The 19,026-nt window shown below is 42.8% G+C and overlaps 1 protein-coding gene across 1 annotated transcript in view; it reads right to left on the bottom strand.

The window, feature by feature from the left end:
* LOC112260421 (double-stranded RNA-specific editase B2) overlaps positions 1-19,026 on the bottom strand; it is a 40,574-nt gene that overhangs the window by 8,784 nt on the left and 12,764 nt on the right. Inside the window, exons 2-3 of the mRNA XM_024435509.2 lie at positions 3,901-3,990; positions 2,519-3,678 (exon numbers count right to left, since the gene is read on the bottom strand). Coding sequence (XP_024291277.1) covers positions 2,519-3,678; positions 3,901-3,990 — 1,250 coding nt within the window. The remainder of the gene's footprint in view (positions 1-2,518; positions 3,679-3,900; positions 3,991-19,026) is intronic.

Below are 19,026 nucleotides of genomic sequence, written 5' to 3'. Positions count from 1 at the left end.
ATGACTCTGACAGAGGTTCCTTCTCTGTCAACACTCCCTGAGACATACAATATTAGATTAGCATTATATTGAGAGTATATCTGGGAATGATGAGACTATATTGACAATATTTAGTAGTTAATTTAAAAAAAGTCTAACTCATCCACTAAATTGACATAATATATATGATACATGATCATTGAAGTTATCATCCCACCCGTGCCCTGATATCAAGCTTGGAGAGATGACTAGAAAGGGGAAAGGATATTGTCTAAATGGCAATGGGACAAGGTCATGCGCAATGATGCGTAATGAGCGTATTAAATAGTTATTAATATGCTCTTCACACCTCCTCTTAATTTCATCTCCTTCAGTCTGGGGCTCCTCCTTGATCACCAATATGCCGCGATGATAATGTTCACACTACAGTCTCACTGTGACACCGGCGACTTCTAACCCCTTTGAAACATTGTGTGTTTTACTCCTGGGTCGTTGCATTGGATTCGCCTATTTATTCTGAATGCGCTGATACCAACCACTCGTCTGTGTGATTAACAGGGGCTGAGCCAGAGTGGTGTTTGTGAGACAATGGCGGATCTCGAAAACGGTTCTTCTTACAAAAATGTATGGAAAGTCCGAACGGTTTGAGCTACAACCTATTGTGATCCATCTCTCACAGAGACACGTGTCATTAGAAGGTACTCTTTGAAGAGTATCTTAAATAACTCTCCCGGCGCCCCCGACAAGCACTGATTTTGCTGATAAATACTTTGTTGAGGGAAAATGTACTTGACACGATTGAGATATGTTGTTGTCTCACCTAGCTATCTTAACAAGAATGCACTAATTGTAATTCGCTCTGGATAAGAATGTCTGCTAATTGACTAAAATGTCAAATGTAGAAGGCAAGGGGTTCTTCTACATAGAAGGTCATAGGAAATCCCAGGATTTGTGTCTATAATACCGTAATAAGTTCACACAGTTGCTGTAACAAACTCCAAATCCACACAGCTGTCACTGAGCAAAGAATTTATGTACTTGTGGCCTCCTTATAAGTATTTTTTTTAGCAGGTTTTTGCTTGGCAGACCTTTTTTTAATTGCCACTTGTCAATACAACTCATGAATAAAGCTGTTCATGTCCAATTGCCTTCTACTTGAACCCTGGTTGTCCTGAAAATAAAATGGTAAAACACTTCAATGTGAGACTAAATATGAGGGCAGAGCAAGCAAATATAAAAAAAACATATTTTTTGGAGGGGAAAAAAGAAGAGTACAGATTATTCAATGGGTCGGGCGCACTAAAAACAAACGTTTTTGAAAAAGCTAATTTGAAAAGAAAAAATGTTTGTTAAGTAAATGTACTTATTGGTTTCTTTTCATTTTTATAAGAATGCAATGAATGTTATTTGTTGCAATTGAACAATTTTTTATTTATTTTTATTTTACCCCTTTTTCTCCCCAATTTCGTGGTATCCAATTGTATTTAGTAGCTACTATCTTGTCTCATCGCTACAACTCCCGTATGGGCTCGGGAGAGACAAAGGTTGAAAGTCATGCGTCCTCCGATACACAACCCAACCAAGCCGCACTGCTTCTTAACACAGCGCCATCTAACCCGGAAGCCAGCCGCACCAATGTGCCGGAGGAAACACCGTGCACCTGGCAACCTTGGTTAGCGCGCAATGCGCCCAGCCCGCCACAGGAGTCGCTGGTGCGCGATGAGACAAGGATTTCCCTACCGGCCAAACCCTCCCTATCCAGGACGACGCTCCCGGTCGCAGCCGGTTACGACAGAGCCTGGGCGCGAACCCAGAGTCTCTGGTGGCACAGCTGGCGCTGTAGTACAGCGCCCTTAACCACACCCGGGAGTTCCGCAATTTAACGATTTTAAGGTTTGGTGTGGGGTCACAAGAAATTATTGGTAAAAATATTTGGCCCTCAGAACATCGGGCAAAAATAGTTTTGGCCCCCATTAAAAAAGTCTGAATACTACTGTTCTAAAGTATGGCAAAAGATGAAGAGCAGATTTTCTGAGGCCAGACAGACATAACAGGGTTGTGAAGCTGCTGTGGCTGGGCATGCAAGCCAGGAGAGCGTTTAGTCCTGAGGCTCCTGGACATGAAATGCATATTGATACGATACACTCCATTTGGTGGCAGTCTGAGCACCTCTTAGATATATGCAGTATGACCATTTAGAAGATGGGATGGATGGTAATGCTGCAGCTACAGAGGCAATGGACGGGGCATGTTCAATAACCCTGTTCGACCTGGGCACTTCAATGAGGATGTGAATGAAATGGAGGAATCAAAAACATGATGCACTGTGATTGTTATATCCAAATTACAGCAAATTGAAACACTGCATCTCAACATTGTCATTGTTTTAGGAGAGACATTGAACAGCAAGCAAGGCTTGGTACTGATTGCAAAATTAATTGAGATTGAAGAATTCTCCCCCATAGCTAGACAAAACAGAGGTAGGAATATGGTTAAACTCAGAACTCATACAGTAAGTCAGTGAAGGTAAGGTACCCACCTGAGGTAGCTGAGAGCTCTTGGCCCAGCTGGCAGTACGACTGATGCTAGTCTCAGGCCCCAGACTGATGTTAAACAGGTCCTGTAGGGCTGAGGTAGCTACCTGGGCTTGAGCCAGTCTCTTACTGCGCCCACAGCCCTCAAATATCCTTCCATCCACCCTCACTGCCATCACAAAGCTCCTGATCGGCCTGCCCCGCACTCTCTCCATCAGGCAGACGTACCTCAGGCCTGGCCTTAACTCATTGAGCAGAGCCACAGGCCTCAGCTCCTCAACAATGGAGGAACCGATCCTCTGCCTCTTCTGATTAGCTGAGGACATCAGGTCAAGGGTCAGGCATACTAGTCTCCCATGGTTACAAATGCTGGAGAGCAACTCCTGTCCCTTTCCCCCTGTCCTGTGGCTGTGGTATAGGAGTTGTGTATCTCCCTGCGCTGGTGGCTCCTCAAATTGCAACTCCTTTCCGTCTGTCCTGTGGTAAAGGAATTGGTCTTCGTTTGCTTCTGGCTCAAACTCCTTGAAGAGCGTGTCAGGGATGAGAACGGCCTGGTCTGAGGTGAAGTCTGCTGGTGCTGTGGTGTTGATAAAGTTAAGGTTTCCCATGGTGATGTGAGCCTGAGGGGCATTGGGGAACTGGATGAAGGACCTAAGAGCCATCTCTGCTGCTCTCATCTTAGCCTTCTTCTTGGTGGGGCCTCGGCCCTCGAACCTGAGACCGTTGACCTCTACTCCTACAGCGAACACAGGGGCGTGAACTGGCCCTGTCCAGGATGCTATCTCATACTGTAGACCTGGTCTCAGCTCATTCAACTGCACCAGGGCGTTCTTCTTTGTGACAGACCATGAAGTCCTCATTGTCTTCCGACAGGTTGCGTCACTCCCGCGTGATGCTCCTCCCTCAACCGACAGTGCAGATGGAGTCGTGGCGCTATCTGATGTAAAGCAATGGGCCGTCCTCTTACAGATCAACTGGAGTTCATAGAGAAGACTGTCTTTTCCTTCCACCAATGGCTGCTTCCTCTTTAGAGCAGTAGTCCTGGAGAGCTCTCTGGAGATGTCAGTGTAAAGAGCTGGTTGATGATGTGCAGGTTGTCGTATGGTTGAATAGTCCACTTGATTTGTGCTATGACGATTCTCCTTCACCTCAGCGCTGCTGCTAACTGTTCACCAATTAAGACAAGAACAAACATAGTTGAGGAAACCGCTATTAATTTTCACATTATGTTGATGCATTTTTAAAGAAAAGGCCAAACTACCGAAATGGGAAAGCTTAGCAAAAGGTGTAAATTGAAAGTATAAACTGATAAATTGCTGGTGTGCTACTCTGATTGAAATGTGGTGTGAGTGAATAGCATGGAAAGGGAAATACAGGAATCAATTACTTGAAGTGTCTCCATTGTCTTTTGATGTTGTTGTCCCACTATCTCTAATCTTCATAGGGCTGATGAAGGATGACAGCATACTGGTTCTCTCTGAAACACAACAACAAAGACAGACAGTTACTGGGGAATCCACACAAAACATTACAAAACCCCATGTAAAACCCCAGACATGTTTATTTCTTCATTTTTTATTTTATTTTTACCTTTATTTAACTAGGCAAGCCAGTTAAGAACAAATTCTTATTTGCATTGACGGCCTACCAAAAGGCAAAAGACCTCCTGCGGGGACGGGGATGGGAACTGGGATAAAATAAAATAAAAACAAATAAAAATGTAAAGGGCCTCCCGGGTGGCGCAGTGGTTAAGGGCGCTGTACTGCAGCGCCAGCTGTGCCATCAGAGTCCCTGGGTTCGCGCCCAGGCTCTGTTGTAACCGGCCGCGACCGGGAGGTCCGTGGGGCGATGCACAATTGGCCTAGCGTCGTCCGGGTTAGGGAGGGCTTGGTCGGTAGGGATGTCCTTGTCTCATCGCGCACCAACGACTCCTGTGGTGGGCCGGGCGCAGTGCGCGCTAGCCAAGGTTGCCAGGTGCACGGTGTAGCCTCCGACACATTGGTGCGGCTGGCTTCCGGGTTGGATGCGCGCTGTGTTAAGAAGCAGTGCGGCTGGTTGGGTTCTGTATCGGAGGACGCATGACATTCAACCTTCGTCTCTCCCGAGCCCGTACGGGAGTTGTAGCGATGAGACAAGATAGTAGCTACTACAACAATTGGATACCACGAAATTGGGGAGAAAAAGGGGTAAAAATGTAAAAAAATTAAATTAAATAAAAATGTAAATATAAAAAATAAATATAAATATGTAAATATATATATAAAGAAAATAAATTAAAAATAAATAAATAACATATAAATAGAGGACAAAACACACATCACGACAAGACAGACAACACAAAACTACATAGAGAGAGACCTAAGACAACAACATAGCAAGGCAGCAACACATGACAATGCAGCATAGTAGCAACACAACATGACAATAACATGGTAGCAACACCACATGGTAGCAGCACAAAACATGGTACAAACATTATTGGCACAGACAACAGCACAAAGGGCTAGAAGGTAGAGACAACAATACATCACGCAAAGCAGCCACAACTCTCAGTTAGAGTGTCCATGATTGAGTCGTTGAATGAAGAGATTGAGATAAAACTGTCCAGTTTGAGTGTTTGTTGCAGCTCATTCCAGTCGCTAGGTGCAGCGAACTGAAAAGACAAGCGACCCAGGGATGTGTGTGCTTTGCAGACCTTTAACAGAATGTGATTGGCAAAACGGGTGTTGTATGTGGAGGATGAGGGTTGCAGTAGATACCTCAGATAGTGGGGAGTGAGGCTTTTACAAATAAGCATCAACCAGTGGGTCTTACGACGGGTTTACAGAGTTGACCAGTTTACCAGTATAGAGATGTCCTATGAGGAGCATTGGTGGCAAATCTGATGGCTGAATGGTAAAGTGCATCTATCCACTCGAGAGCACCTTACCTGCCGATCTATAAACTATGTCTCCATAACCTAGCATGGATAGGATGGTCATCTGAATCAGGGTTAGTTTGGCAGCTGGGGTGAAAGAGGAGCGATTACGATAGAGGAAACCAAGTCTAGATTTAACTTTAGCCTGCAGCTTTGATATGTGCTGAGAGAAGTACTTATATGAGGGAACTACCTCTAGCTCTAAACCCTCAGCGGTAGTAATCACACCTGTGGGGAGAGGGGCATTCTTCTTACCAAACCACATAACCTTTGTTTTGGAGGTGTTCAGAACAAGGTAAAGGGTAGAAAAGGTTGTTGGACACTAAGAGAGCTTTGTTGTAGAGCATTTAACACAACATCCGGGCAGGGGCCAGCTGAGTATAAGACTGTATCATCTGCATATAAATGGATGAGAGAGCTTCCCACTGCCTGAGCTAAGTTGTTGATGTAAATTGAGAAGAGCGTGGGGCCTAGGATTGAGCCTTGGGGTACTCCCTTGGTGACAGGCAGTGGCTGAGACAGCAGATTTTCTAACTTTATACACTGCACTCTTTGAGAGATGTAGTTAGCAAACCAGGCCAAAGACCCATCAGAGACACCAATATTCCTTAGCCGGCCCACCAGAATGGAATGGTCTACCACATAAAAAGCTTTGGCCAAGTCAATAAAAATAGCAGCACAACATTGCTTAGAATCAAGGGCAATGGCGACATCATTGAGAACCTTTAAGGTTGCAGTGACACATCCATAACCTAAGCAGAAACCAGATTGAATACCAGAGAGAATACTTTAGATAAAGAAGGCCAGTCAGTTGATTATTGACATGTTTTTCCAACACTTTTGATAAACAGGGCAAAATAGAAATAGGCCTATAACAGTTAGGATCAGCTTGATCTCCCCCTTTAAATAAAGGACGAACTGTGGCTGCCTTCCAAGCAATGGAGAGACAGGTTAAAATGGTTGGAGATAGGCTTGGCGATGATAGGGGCAGCAACCTTAAAGAAGAAAGGGTCTAAACCATCTGACCCAGATGTTTTTTTGGGGTCAAGTTTCAGGAGCTCCTCTAGCACCTCGGACTCAGTGACTGCCTGCAGGGAGAAACTTTGTAGCGGGGCAGGGGAAAAAGAGGGAGAAGCATCGGGGATAGTCGCATTAAAAGGGGTGGGAGATGAGGAAATGTTGGACAGGCAAGGAGGCATGGCTGAGTCAAAAAGGAATCCTGACTTAATGAAGTGGTGATTAAAGAGCTCAGCCATGTGCTTCTTGTCAGTAACAAGCATATCATCAACATTAAGGGACATGGGCAGCTATGAGGAGGAGGGTTTATTCTCCAGGTCTTTAACCGTTTTCCAGAACTTCTTGGGGTTAGACCCACAGAGAGAGAACTGCTCCTTAAAGTAACTAACTTTGGCCTTCCGGATAGCATGAGTGCAATTATTTCTCCTTTGCCTGAACGAGAGCCAGTCAGCCTGAGTATGCGTGTGCAGAGCCTTTCGCCAAATGCAACTCTTGAGGTGGAGTAACTCTGCAAGATCACAGTCGAACCAGGGGCTAAACCTGTTTTTAATTCTCATTTTCTTTATGGGGGCGTTTGTTAACAATACCACTGAAAATATCAAAAAGAAGGTCCAAGCGTCTTCGACAGAGGGGATCAAGCTGATTATATACCATTTTACAGAGGCCAGTTCATGAAGGAAGGCTTACTCATTAAAGTTTTTTAGCAAGCGTCTATGACAAATCAGGACAGGTAATTTCACTGAGAAGCCATTTCAAACACAGGCTGTAAAACAGTGATCACTAAGGTCATTACAGAAAACACCAGACTGATCGCTATTAGGATTATTTGCGAGGAAAACATCAAGAAGAGTAGCCTTTTCTGTGTGTTTGGAGTCATACCTTGTCAGATTGGTAATAATCTGAGAAAGATTTAGGGAGTCCCATTGCTTTAGGACTGGTGGTTTAAGCATGTTCCATTTTAGGTCACCTAGCAGGACAAATTTGAACTTAGTGTAAGGGGCCAGGAGAGAGCTTAGGGCAGGTAGGGTACAGGCTGGTGCTGATGGAGGACGATAGCACCCAGCAACAGTTAACAAAGAGCTATTTGAAAGTTTAATACTTAAAACCATCAAATTAAATTGTTTGGGGCGAGACTTGGTGGAGACAACCGAGCACTGAAGGTGATCCTTGGTAAAAGAGTGCCACTACCCCACCTTTGGAAGATCTGTCTTGCCGAAAAAGGTTATAACAAGAAAGGTTAACATCAGTATTCAAAACACTCTTCCTTAATTAACCACGTCTCAGTAATGACCAACACATCTGGATTGGAGCTCTGAACCCACACTTTCAATTGATCCATTTTAGGTAATACGCTTCTAGTGTTAACGTGCAGAAAACCCAGGCTTTTACAGGAGCAGAAATCAGTGAAGCATATATCAGAGCACAAGTCAGAATTGGGGCTAGCAACAGTAGATGGGCCAGGGTGTACATGCACATTTCCATATCATCAACAGTAATACAATCAAGGCACGGCAGAGGACAGGGAGAGCTCTGCAGTGCTGATTTATGACATCTGAATGTGTATCAGATGGCAACAAGATCATAGTGTACAGCAATTTCATCAGGTAACATGAATCCAAAGCCGGCGAGAGTTGTTTAGAATGGGATGGGAGGCCAAAAGTCTGTGTAACCAATAGAGAGTCAAAGTCCCGAGTGTGGGAACAAACATAGTCTGCCCCACGGTTGGGTGAAGAAAGTTGGTAGTCAACAAAGATTGCAGGAGTCATGAGGCAAATAGCAAAATAGCGAAATGCACAAGAAAAAAATCAAATATTTAATGACTTGGGGCTAGCCATTGTAAGTTCAGAGTCACTCTTCCCAACAGTGCATGGGGGGGACCCAGACAGGGGGAGACTGCCAAGGGCAGACGATGAACAGATCAGCCAGGTGGAATCCAAGCAGCAGTGCAGCAGGCATCGGGAGTAGGTGTCACACCCACTTGGGAGAAGCTTTATTTCCGGAGGCAGATTTCGTGTAGAAAATGCCAGTGGATGGTCTTTGGACAGCAGGAAGGGGCTTCAATGCCTCTTGATCTGGGTGGGGTAGCCTGCCATTTGTTGGGATCTAAGGCTTCGACACCTCTCGCTTCACACGTCAGTGCTAATTGAAGTTGTATCTCTTTGTCCTAGCATGGCTTGGTAGCCTGAGCATTCAGTCCTTATTAAGTAAAATATATATTTGTAATGTATTTTTTCTTCTTGGCTTTTGAAAGTAAAAAAATGCTTCAGACTAAGCATTACTCACTCAACTCCAGATTAGATGGGGTTTTCAGGTCTCTGCTTGTTTGCCAGAGCATTTGATGTATAGTTTGGGAATAATAATCCTTGAGTGTAGGAAGCATTCCAAGTAATTCCATCCAAAATCATGTTGTAGGTTTGGAGTTTTGATTTGGAGTGAAGGTTATGTTGTTTAGGGTAGCATCCTGAATATGTCCCTCCCAAAAAATGTAAATTTGTCTAACTCTAAATCGATCTATATTTAAAAACATCTCTCTGGGGATCCTGTGGCAATGTGTTAACCCACATTAGAGTATATTACGCAACCATTATGTCATGATGGAAGAGGGTTGGATATAGATTCATATAATGTACATACAGTGCATTCGGTACATATTCAGACCCCTTGACTGTTTCCACATTTTGTTATGTTACACCCTTATTCTAAAAATGGATTAAATCTTCACACAAAAGCCATTATGACAAAGCAAAAACAGATTTTTAGAAATTTTAGCAAATTTATAAAAACACAGTGGCATCCATCATTCTTAAAAACTTATTAGGGCTGAGATCCCGTTAACGGGATCGATATGACAACAGCCAGCCAGTGAAAGTGCAGGGCGCCAAATTCAAAACAACAGAAATCTCATAACTAAAATTCCTAAAACATACAAGTATCTTATACCATTTTAAAGGCAATCTTGTTGTTAATCCCACCACAGTGTCCGATTTCTAATAGGCTTTACAGCGAAAGCAGCACAAACGATTATGTTAGGTCAGAGCCAAGTCACAGAAAAACACAGCCATTTTTCCAGCCAAAGAGAGGAGTCACAAAAATCAGAAATAGAGATAGAATGAATCACTAACCTTTGATGATCTTCATCAGATGACACTCATAGGACTTCATGTTACACAATACATGTATGTTTTGTTCGATAAAGGTCATATTTATATAAAAAAATCTCAGTATACATTGGCGCGTTATGTTCAATAGTTCCAAAAACATCCAGTGATTTTGCAGAGAGCCACATCAATTTACAGAAATACTCATTATAAATGTTGATGAAAATACAAGTGTTATACATGGAACTTTAGATAAACTTCTCCTTAATGCAACCGCAGTGTCAGATAAAAAAAAAGCTTTACGGAAAAAGCAAACCATGCAATAATCTGAGTACGGCGCTCAGAGACGCAACAAGCCAAAATGATATCCGCCATATTGTGCAGTCAACAGAAGACAGAAATAACATTATAAATATTCACTTACCTTTGATGATCTTCACCAGAATGCACTCCCAGGAATTCCAGTTCCACAATACATGTTTGATTTGTTCGATAATGTCCATCATTTATGTCCAAATAGCTACTTTTGTTAGCACATTTTGTAAACAAATCCAAAGTCATGAAGCGCATTCACTAGAAGCAGACAAAATGTCAAAAGGTTCCGTTACAGTCCGTAGAAACATGTCAAACGATGTATAGAATCAATCTTTAGGATGTTTTTAACATAAATCTTCAATAATGTTCCAACCAGAGAATTCCTTTGTCTTCAGAAAAGCAATGGAACGCAATCTACCTCTCATGTGAATGCGTGTGACCAGCTTGTGGCTCTCTGCCAGACCACTGACTCAAAGAGCCCTTATGAGCCCCTCCTTTATAGTAGAAGCATCAAACAAGTTTCTAAAGACTGTTTACATCTAGTGGAAGCCTTAGGAAGTGCAACATGACCAATATCCCACTGTATCTTCAATAGGGAATGAGTTGAAAATCGACCAACCTCAGATTTCCCACTTCCTGGTTGGAATTTTTCTCAGGTTTTTGCCTGCCATATGAGTTCTGTTATACTCACAGACATCATTCAAACAGTTTTAGAATCTTCAGAGTGTGTTCTAATCAAATATACTAATAATATGCATATATTAGCAACTGGGACTGAGGAGCAGGCAGTTTACTCTGGGCACCTTATTCATCCAAGCTACTCAATACTGCCCCCAGCCATAAGAAGTTAAATGGAAGAAGCTTGGAACTTCCAAGACTCTTCCTAGAGCTGGCCACCCGGCCAAACTGAGCAATCGGGGGAGAAAGCCTTGCACCCGATGGTCACTCTGACAGAGCTCCAGAGTTCCTATGTGGAGATGGGAGAACCTTCCAGAAGGACAACCATCTCTGCAGCACTCCACCAATCAGGCCTTTATGGCAGAGTGGCCAGACGGAAGCCACTCCTCAGTAAAAGGCACATGACAGCCCACTGGTCTGATGAAACCAAGATTGAACTCTTTGGCCTGAATGCCAAGCGTCACGTCTGGAGGAAACTTGGAATCATTCTTACGGTGAGCATCGTGGTGGCAGCATCATGCTGTGGGGATGTTTTTCAGCGGGAGGGACTGGGTGACGAGTACGATCGAGGGAAAGATGAATGGCGTAAAGTACAAGTTTGTACTTGTAGCGTCATACCGAAGAAGACTTGAGGCTGTAACTGCTGCCAAAGGTTCTTCAACAAAGTACTGAATACTTAATCGTGATATTTCAGATTTTTTATATACATTTGCAAAAATTTCGAAAAACCTGTTTTTGCTTTGTCATTATGGGGTATTGAGTGTAGATTGCTGAGGGAAAAAAATCTATTTCATCCATTTTATAATAAGGCTGTAATGTAACAAAATGTGGAAAAAGTCAAGGGGTCTGAATACTTTCCGAATGCACTATATCTGCCTTCCCAGTCATGAAATCCATAGATTAGGGCCTCATGAATTTATTTAAATTGACTGATTTCCTTACATGAACTGTAACTTCAGATCTGTAACATCTTTGAAATTGTGGCATGTTGGATTTATATTTTTATTCAGTGTTTGAAATACCTGTAACGGCTTTCTTCCGTCGAAGGAGAGGAGGACCAAAATGCAGCGTGGTTAGAGTTCATGGTTTTTAATAAGAGAAACTAAACATGAACACAATTGCAAAAACAACAAACGTGGCAAAACCCAAAACAGTCCTATCTTGTGCAGAGAACACAAGGACAGGAAACAACCACCCACAAACCCCAACACAAAACAAGCTACCTATATATGGTTCCCAATCAGAGACAATGACTAACACCTGCCTCTGATTGAGAACCATATCAGGCCATACATAGAAACGGACAAACTAGACACACAACATAGAATGCCCACCCAGCTCACGTCCTGACCAACACTAAAACAAGGAAAACACAAAAGAACTATGGTCAGAACGTGACAATACCTGTACTGTATATTATTTATATTCAACTCTATATATTCCGAGCCCAACTATTACTTCCAGAAAAAAATCTAATAAAATGGACTGAAGTAAACACTTTCATGGTAACAATGCAAATCTGATGAGTAAAGCTGAAAGTCGATTAGATTTCTGCTGGCTGAAGGGATGGAGAGAAAACAAACACAGAGAGGGAATGCTTAGAAAACTGGAGTAATTGAAAGGTGTGGCAGATAAGACCAGAATATTCCACACAGGGGCATCCTTTTAATGGAATCCATTAAAAGAAATCTGCCAATCTGACTAGTTCTATGTAACCTAGTTGTCTCCTAGATGTTTACAGAATGTATGGACAGCCAGGCAGTTTGTTCTTTTGTTTTATCAATGATTTTCTGCTAATAGACAAAGAGCTGTCAATCAGTTCACACTTCTTTTGAGCAGATGTGTTATTTTTACCAGATAGAAGGAAGAATAACATGCTAATGGCAATTGCGAGTCACCTTAGTGACCAATAATGCAAAGTAATGAACTTTCACGCTTCCATTGCACTTAAAACCAGGCGGAGGTAAAAAAAGAAGCGAACCATTAGCCAGTTACCATGGTCCACTGTGCATACATTGTACGTATGTATTATATACAGTGTACATGTAATATATTGATCTGTATGATAATAATGAATCCGAATGTTCCCAAATGATTTGAACTGCTTCTGATTTAGAGGAATGGCGTTGAGACTATTGTCACTACCGTCAGCTAGAAACTATCCAAGTAGTTCAACATTTCTCTTGCCCTTGAAGAAAGACAGTAACGCATTAGAGAAAAATCACACCACTTTTTATTAATTATGCTTAGCAAATGAGATTATGCATAGCTGTCAGGCCTCACACATTGGATGGGAAGGGGGTGCTTTTCACTTTCCTTGCCATGCCTAATTTCATTATTCTATTAAACATGCTTCATTAACAATGACGGAATTAACCAATTTGCCTCTGGAGTATTAAAAGAGTCACACTGGAATATGATGATGTGATATCAGATTTTACCCTTAGCATGTAATGTACATAATGTGATTCTCCATGTCTAATAGGCTTGGGTTTGAGGTAGCTGTGATCATGTGATATTAAATGATAAAAAGTGTCAAAAGTGCACTAAAATAAGAGTAAACAGTGAAATTTCATTCGCGCCGACAGAAACAAACATCTTTCTGGTAAGAAGACGGGCGGGGGCGTATGTCTTATGGCCAACGTGACATGGTGTGATGAAAGAAACATACAGGAACTCAAATCCTTCTGTTCACCTGATTTAGAATTCCTCACAATCAAATGTAGACCGCATTATCTACCAAGAGAATTCTCTTCGATTATAATCACAGCCGTATATATCCCCCCCCAAGCAGACACATCGATGGCTCTGAACAAACTTTATTTAACTCTCTGCAAACTGGAAACGATTTATCCGGAGGCTGCATTCATTGTAGCTGGGGATTTTAACAAGGCTAATCTGAAAACAAGACTCCCTAAATTTTATCAGCATATCGATTGCGCAACCAGGGGTGGAAAGACCCTGGATCATTGTTACTCTAACTTCCGCGACGCATATAAGGCCCTGCCCCGCCCCCTTTCGGAAAAGCTGACCACGACTCCATTTTGTTGATCCCTGCCTACAGACAGAAACTAAAACAAGAAGCTCCCACGCTGAGGTCTGTCCAACGCTGGTCCGACCAAGCTGACTCCACACTCCAAGACTGCTTCCATCACGTGGACTGGGAGATGTTTCGTATTGCATCAGACAACAACATTGACGAATACGCTGATACAGTGTGCGAGTTCATTAGAACGTGCGTTGAAGATGTCGTTCCCATAGCAACGATTAAAACATTCCCTAACCAGAAACCGTGGATTGATGGCAGCATTCGTGTGAAACTGAAGGCACGAACCACTGCTTTTAATCAGGGCAAGGTGTCTGGTAACATGACTGAATACAAACAGTGCAGCTATTCCCTCCGCAAGGCTATCAAACAAGCTAAGCGCCAGTACAGAGACAAAGTAGAATCTCAATTCAACGGCTCAGACACAAGAGGTATGTGGCAGGGTCTACAGTCAATCACGGACTACAGGAAGAAACCCAGCCCAGTCACGGACCAGGATGTCTTGCTCCCAGGCAGACTAAATAACTTTTTGCCTGCTTTGAGGACAATACAGTGCCACTGACACGGCCTGCAACGGAAACATGCGGTCTCTCCTTCACTGCAGCCGAAGTGAGTAAGACATTTAAACGTGTTAACCCTCGCAAGGCTGCAGGCCCAGACGGCATCCCCAGCCGCGCCCTCTGAGCATGCACAGACCAGCTGGCCGGTGTGTTTACGGACATATTCAATCAATCCCTATACCAGTCTGCTGTTCCCACATGCTTCAAGAGGGCCACCATTGTTCCTGTTCCCAAGAAAGCTAAGGTAACTGAGCTAAACGACTACCGCCCCGTAGCACTCACATCCGTCATCATGAAGTGCTTTGAGAGACTAGTCAAGGACCATATCACCTCCACCCTACCTGACACCCTTGACCCACTCCAATTTGCTTACCGCCCAAATAGGTCCACAGACGATGCAATCTCAACCACACTGCACACTGCCCTAACCCATCTGGACAAGAGGAATACCTATGTGAGAATGCTGTTCATCGACTACAGCTCGGCATTCAACACCATAGTACCCTCCAAGCTCGTCATCAAGCTCGAGACCCTGGGTCTCGACCCCGCCCTGTGCAACTGGGTACTGGACTTCCTGACGGGCCGCCCCCAGGTGGTGAGGGTAGGCAACAACATCTCCTCCCCGCTGATCCTCAACACTGGGGCCCCACAAGGGTGCGTTCTGAGCCCTCTCCTGTACTCCCTGTTCACCCACGACTGCGTGGCCATGCACGCCTCCAACTCAATCATCAAGTTTGCGGACGACACAACAGTGGTAGGCTTGATTACCAACAACGACGAGACGGCCTACAGGGAGGAGGTGAGGGCCCTCGGAGTGTGGTGTCAGGAAAATAACCTCACACTCAACGTCAACAAAACTAAGGAGATGATTGTGGACTTCAGGAAACAGCAGAGGGAACACCCCCTATCCACATCGATGGAACAGTAGTGGAGAGGGTAGCAAGTTTTAAGTTCCTCGGCATACACATCACAGACAAACTGAATTGGTCCACTCACACAGACAGCATTGTGAGGAAGGCGCAGCAGCGCCTCTTCAACCTCAGGAGGCTGAAGAAATTCGGCTTGTCACCAAAAGCACTCACAAACTTCTACAGATGCACAATCGAGAGCATCCTGGCGGGCTGTATCACCGCCTGGTATGGCAACTGCACCGCCCTCAACCGTAAGGCTCTCCAGAGGGTAGTGAGGTCTGCACAACGCATCACCGGGGGCAAACTACCTGCCCTCCAGGACACCTACACCACCCGATGCTACAGGAAGGCCATAAAGATCATCAAGGACATCAACCACCCGAGCCACTGCCTGTTCACCCCGCTGCCATCCAGAAGGCGAGGTCAGTACAGGTGCATCAAAGCTGGGACCGAGAGACTGAAAAACAGCTTCTATCTCAAGGCCATCAGACTGTTAAACAGCCACCACTAACATTGAGTGGCTACTGCCAACACACTGTCAATGACACTGACTCTACTCCAGCCACTTTAATCATGGGAATTGATGGGAAATGATGTAAATATATCACTAGCCACTTTAAACAATGCTACCTTATATAATGTTACTTACCCTACATTGTTCATCTCATATGCATACGTTGATACTGTACTCTATATCATCGACTGCATCCTTATGTAATACATATATCACTAGCCACTTTAACTATGCCACTTGGTTTACATACTTATCTCATATGTATATACTGTACTCAATATCATCTACTGTATCTTGCCTATGCTGCTCTGTACCATCACTCATTCATATATCCTTATGTACATATTCTTTATCCCCTTACACTGTGTATGACAGTAGTTTTTTTTGGAATTGTTAGTTAGATTACTTGCTCGTTATTACTGCATTGTTGGAACTAGAAGCACAAGCATTTCGCTACACTCGCATTAACATCTGCTAACCATGTGTATGTGACAAATAAAATTTGATCTGATTTGATTTGAGGTTGAGAAGGCAATGCATGGGAGAGAGAAAGTATGTCAACTCAGCCTAATAGTTAACTATAACTATGCGACTGACTCACTGTAATAGGGGGTCCTGTCTCGATATCTGAGGTAGTGGAATTTGACAGGTGGAGGAAAGCTACAATTATCAACTGATATGTCTCTACTTCAAGATGGTGAGAGATGTTATTTACCTTCCGGAATACAGTGTCTTTAGAGGTATTGTATTACGCAGAAAGGAAATGTTCATTTGAAATATGTCTGTATTTGCCTTGCTTTCACTCGACTGTATTTAACAGCATTAAGCTTAAACTCTTACAGAAAGCTTATACAGTTCAGTCCTTGTTTCCTGTGAGGGTATAGTCAGATTAACCTGAATTAAAGCTGAAGGCACATTCTAATGAACATCTTGCTAATGCACATGTAATCCACCCAGAATGGGGATGAACTAAATACCTAGGCAACTGTCGGCTTGTAATGTTCCTGCTTGTCAAGTCTTCAATACTAACCTTCTATCTCGCTTCTTTGGCTTTCAAACTGATAAACTGAGGCTTGTTATGAGTAAGCATTCTCTTCTATCAAGTCAGTTAATTCTTATGGAGTTCAGAGAAGGAGACAGATATTAAATCTAGCTAAGCAGCTACGGAGGTGTGGTAGGGTTAGGGGAAAATAATAAAGATATTTTTAAATATATGCGGGATTGGAAATTATGCAGACAATTACATTGTTAGAACCCACAATCTATCTGCAATATTAAAGCTAATCTACCCCCTAAAAAATACAATAATAATCAAATTTAAAAAAGCAGCTGCGTGACAAAATACAGTTATTTGTTTTGGTTTCCAGAGTAAATGACATCATTAGCTGGGAGAATACGGGCCAGGAAAGAGCAGGAAAGAGCTTCCTGTGCCATTCCAGTTTAAAAGCCTTATGATTACATCTCATTCTTTCTGCATTTAATATACTCAAATATCCAAGGGAACAGCAAAGTGTAAAGTCACAGTAAAGTATAGTGCTTTCAGAAAGTATTCACACCCCTTGACTTGTTCTACACTTTGTTGTGTTAGAGCCTGAATTTAAAATGGATACAATTTAGATATTGTGTTCCTGGCCTACACACAATATCCCATAATGTTAAAGTGGAATTATGTTTTTATAAAAGTTTAGAATTCATTACAAATGAAAAGCTGAAATGTCTTATTCAACCCATTTATTATGACAAGCCTAAATAAGTTAAGGAGTAAAAATGTCCTTAACAATTCACATAATAAGTTGCATGAACTCACTCTGTGAAATAATAGTGTTTAACATTCTCGAATGACTACATCTCTGTACCCCACACATACAATTATCTGTAAGGTTCCTCAGTTGAGCAGTGAATTTAAAACACAGATTCAACCACAAAGACCTGGGAGGTTTTCCAATGCCTCGCAAAGAGGGGCACCTATTGGTAGATGAGTAAAAAATAAAAAGCTGACATTTAATATCCCTTTAAGCATGGTGAAGTTACAAATGGCAGAGGTTGAGCAAGTACCATACATCATTTAATCTCATAGTGGACACTCCACCTTTTGGCTAAATGCATTGTTTGAGCTAACAGGCTGACCAGAATAAATCCATTGAGCTTTTCCAAAAACATTTCCAGGAAAACATTGGAGCACTTTCTCATGATATGAAAATGTACATTGTCGTAAAGTAATCAATATCAGTGAAAAGAATATCTGTCATCAAATGCTAATTTACATGTTTTGATATGTCACAGTTTCCCATTATAGTGTACTAATTTTAACCAGGGCCCATAAAGTAGTGCACTAAATAGGCAGTAGGGTGCCATTTGGGATGCAACCATGGCTTTCCTACTCTCCATGTGCCTGAACTGAATGAGAATCTTTCGGCTTCTCACATTGCAATATTAAGACAACCAGTAGGTATAGATGTCTACAGGTTCAAGAAAACAACTGTTTCAATTATTCGTATTGCTTTGTAAGAAGTGAGGCAGAAAAGGGATAAAACATCCTGTGTACATGTTTGTCTGTACTTCTCTACTTTGTCAAACTGGCAATGAAGTGTGTACACACTGAAGTAGGCAATGATAGGAAGGTGGTTTCATAGTGTGGGTAGTAGCCTACTGTGCATAACATAAGACAGTGATGCAATCATAAACTATTACAGTCACCAGTAGTATAGAGGGTTTTCCTTAAGAAGGCAGGTAGCTTAGCGGTTTCCGTTGGGAAAAATCTGTTGATGTGGCTTTGAGTAGGGCACTTAACCCTAGTTTGCACCAGTGGTGCCATACTACTATGGCTGAACCTGTAAAACAACACATTTAACTGAACCTATCCGGTGTATGTGACAATAAAACATAAATATTTTATTTTTAAACAGAAATAGATTTTTATAAAATACTTTATTTTTGGACAATTGTCCATTATTCATCCAGGGTCCTATCATCATCAGGGGATTCCCTGTAGTCCCACAGTGACATTTAACACATTACTGGTGCAGCACTGTGTAATGTGCTTGGGTTTTGGCCCCTGAACCCAGAGACACCAATTTCACTGAGATGTATCTGCTGCCTCACCCCCACCGAGCAGCAGAGATGTGGCACCCTATTCCCCCACCCCCCAAAAAAAGTATTCAGAACCTTTACTCAGTACTTTGTTGAAGCACCATTGGCAGTGATTATAGCCTTGAGTCGTACTGGGTATGATGCTACAAGCTTGGCACACCTGTATTTGGGGAGTTTCTCCAAATCTTCTCTGCAGATACTCTCAAGCTCTGTCAAGTTGGATGGGTGTGTCGCTGCACAGCTATTTTCAGGTCTCTCCAGAGATGTTCGATCGGGTTCAAATCTGGGCTCTGGCTGGGCCACTTCAGGACATTCAGAAACTTGTCCCAAAGCCACTCCTGAGTTGTCTTGGCTGTGTGCTTAGGGT

This window comes from Oncorhynchus tshawytscha, linkage group LG10 (genome assembly GCF_018296145.1).
Source record: "Oncorhynchus tshawytscha isolate Ot180627B linkage group LG10, Otsh_v2.0, whole genome shotgun sequence".
Lineage (NCBI taxonomy): Eukaryota > Metazoa > Chordata > Actinopteri > Salmoniformes > Salmonidae > Oncorhynchus > Oncorhynchus tshawytscha.
Note: the sequence above shows the minus strand (reverse complement) of the source record. Positions and strands in the feature narration are given on the sequence as shown.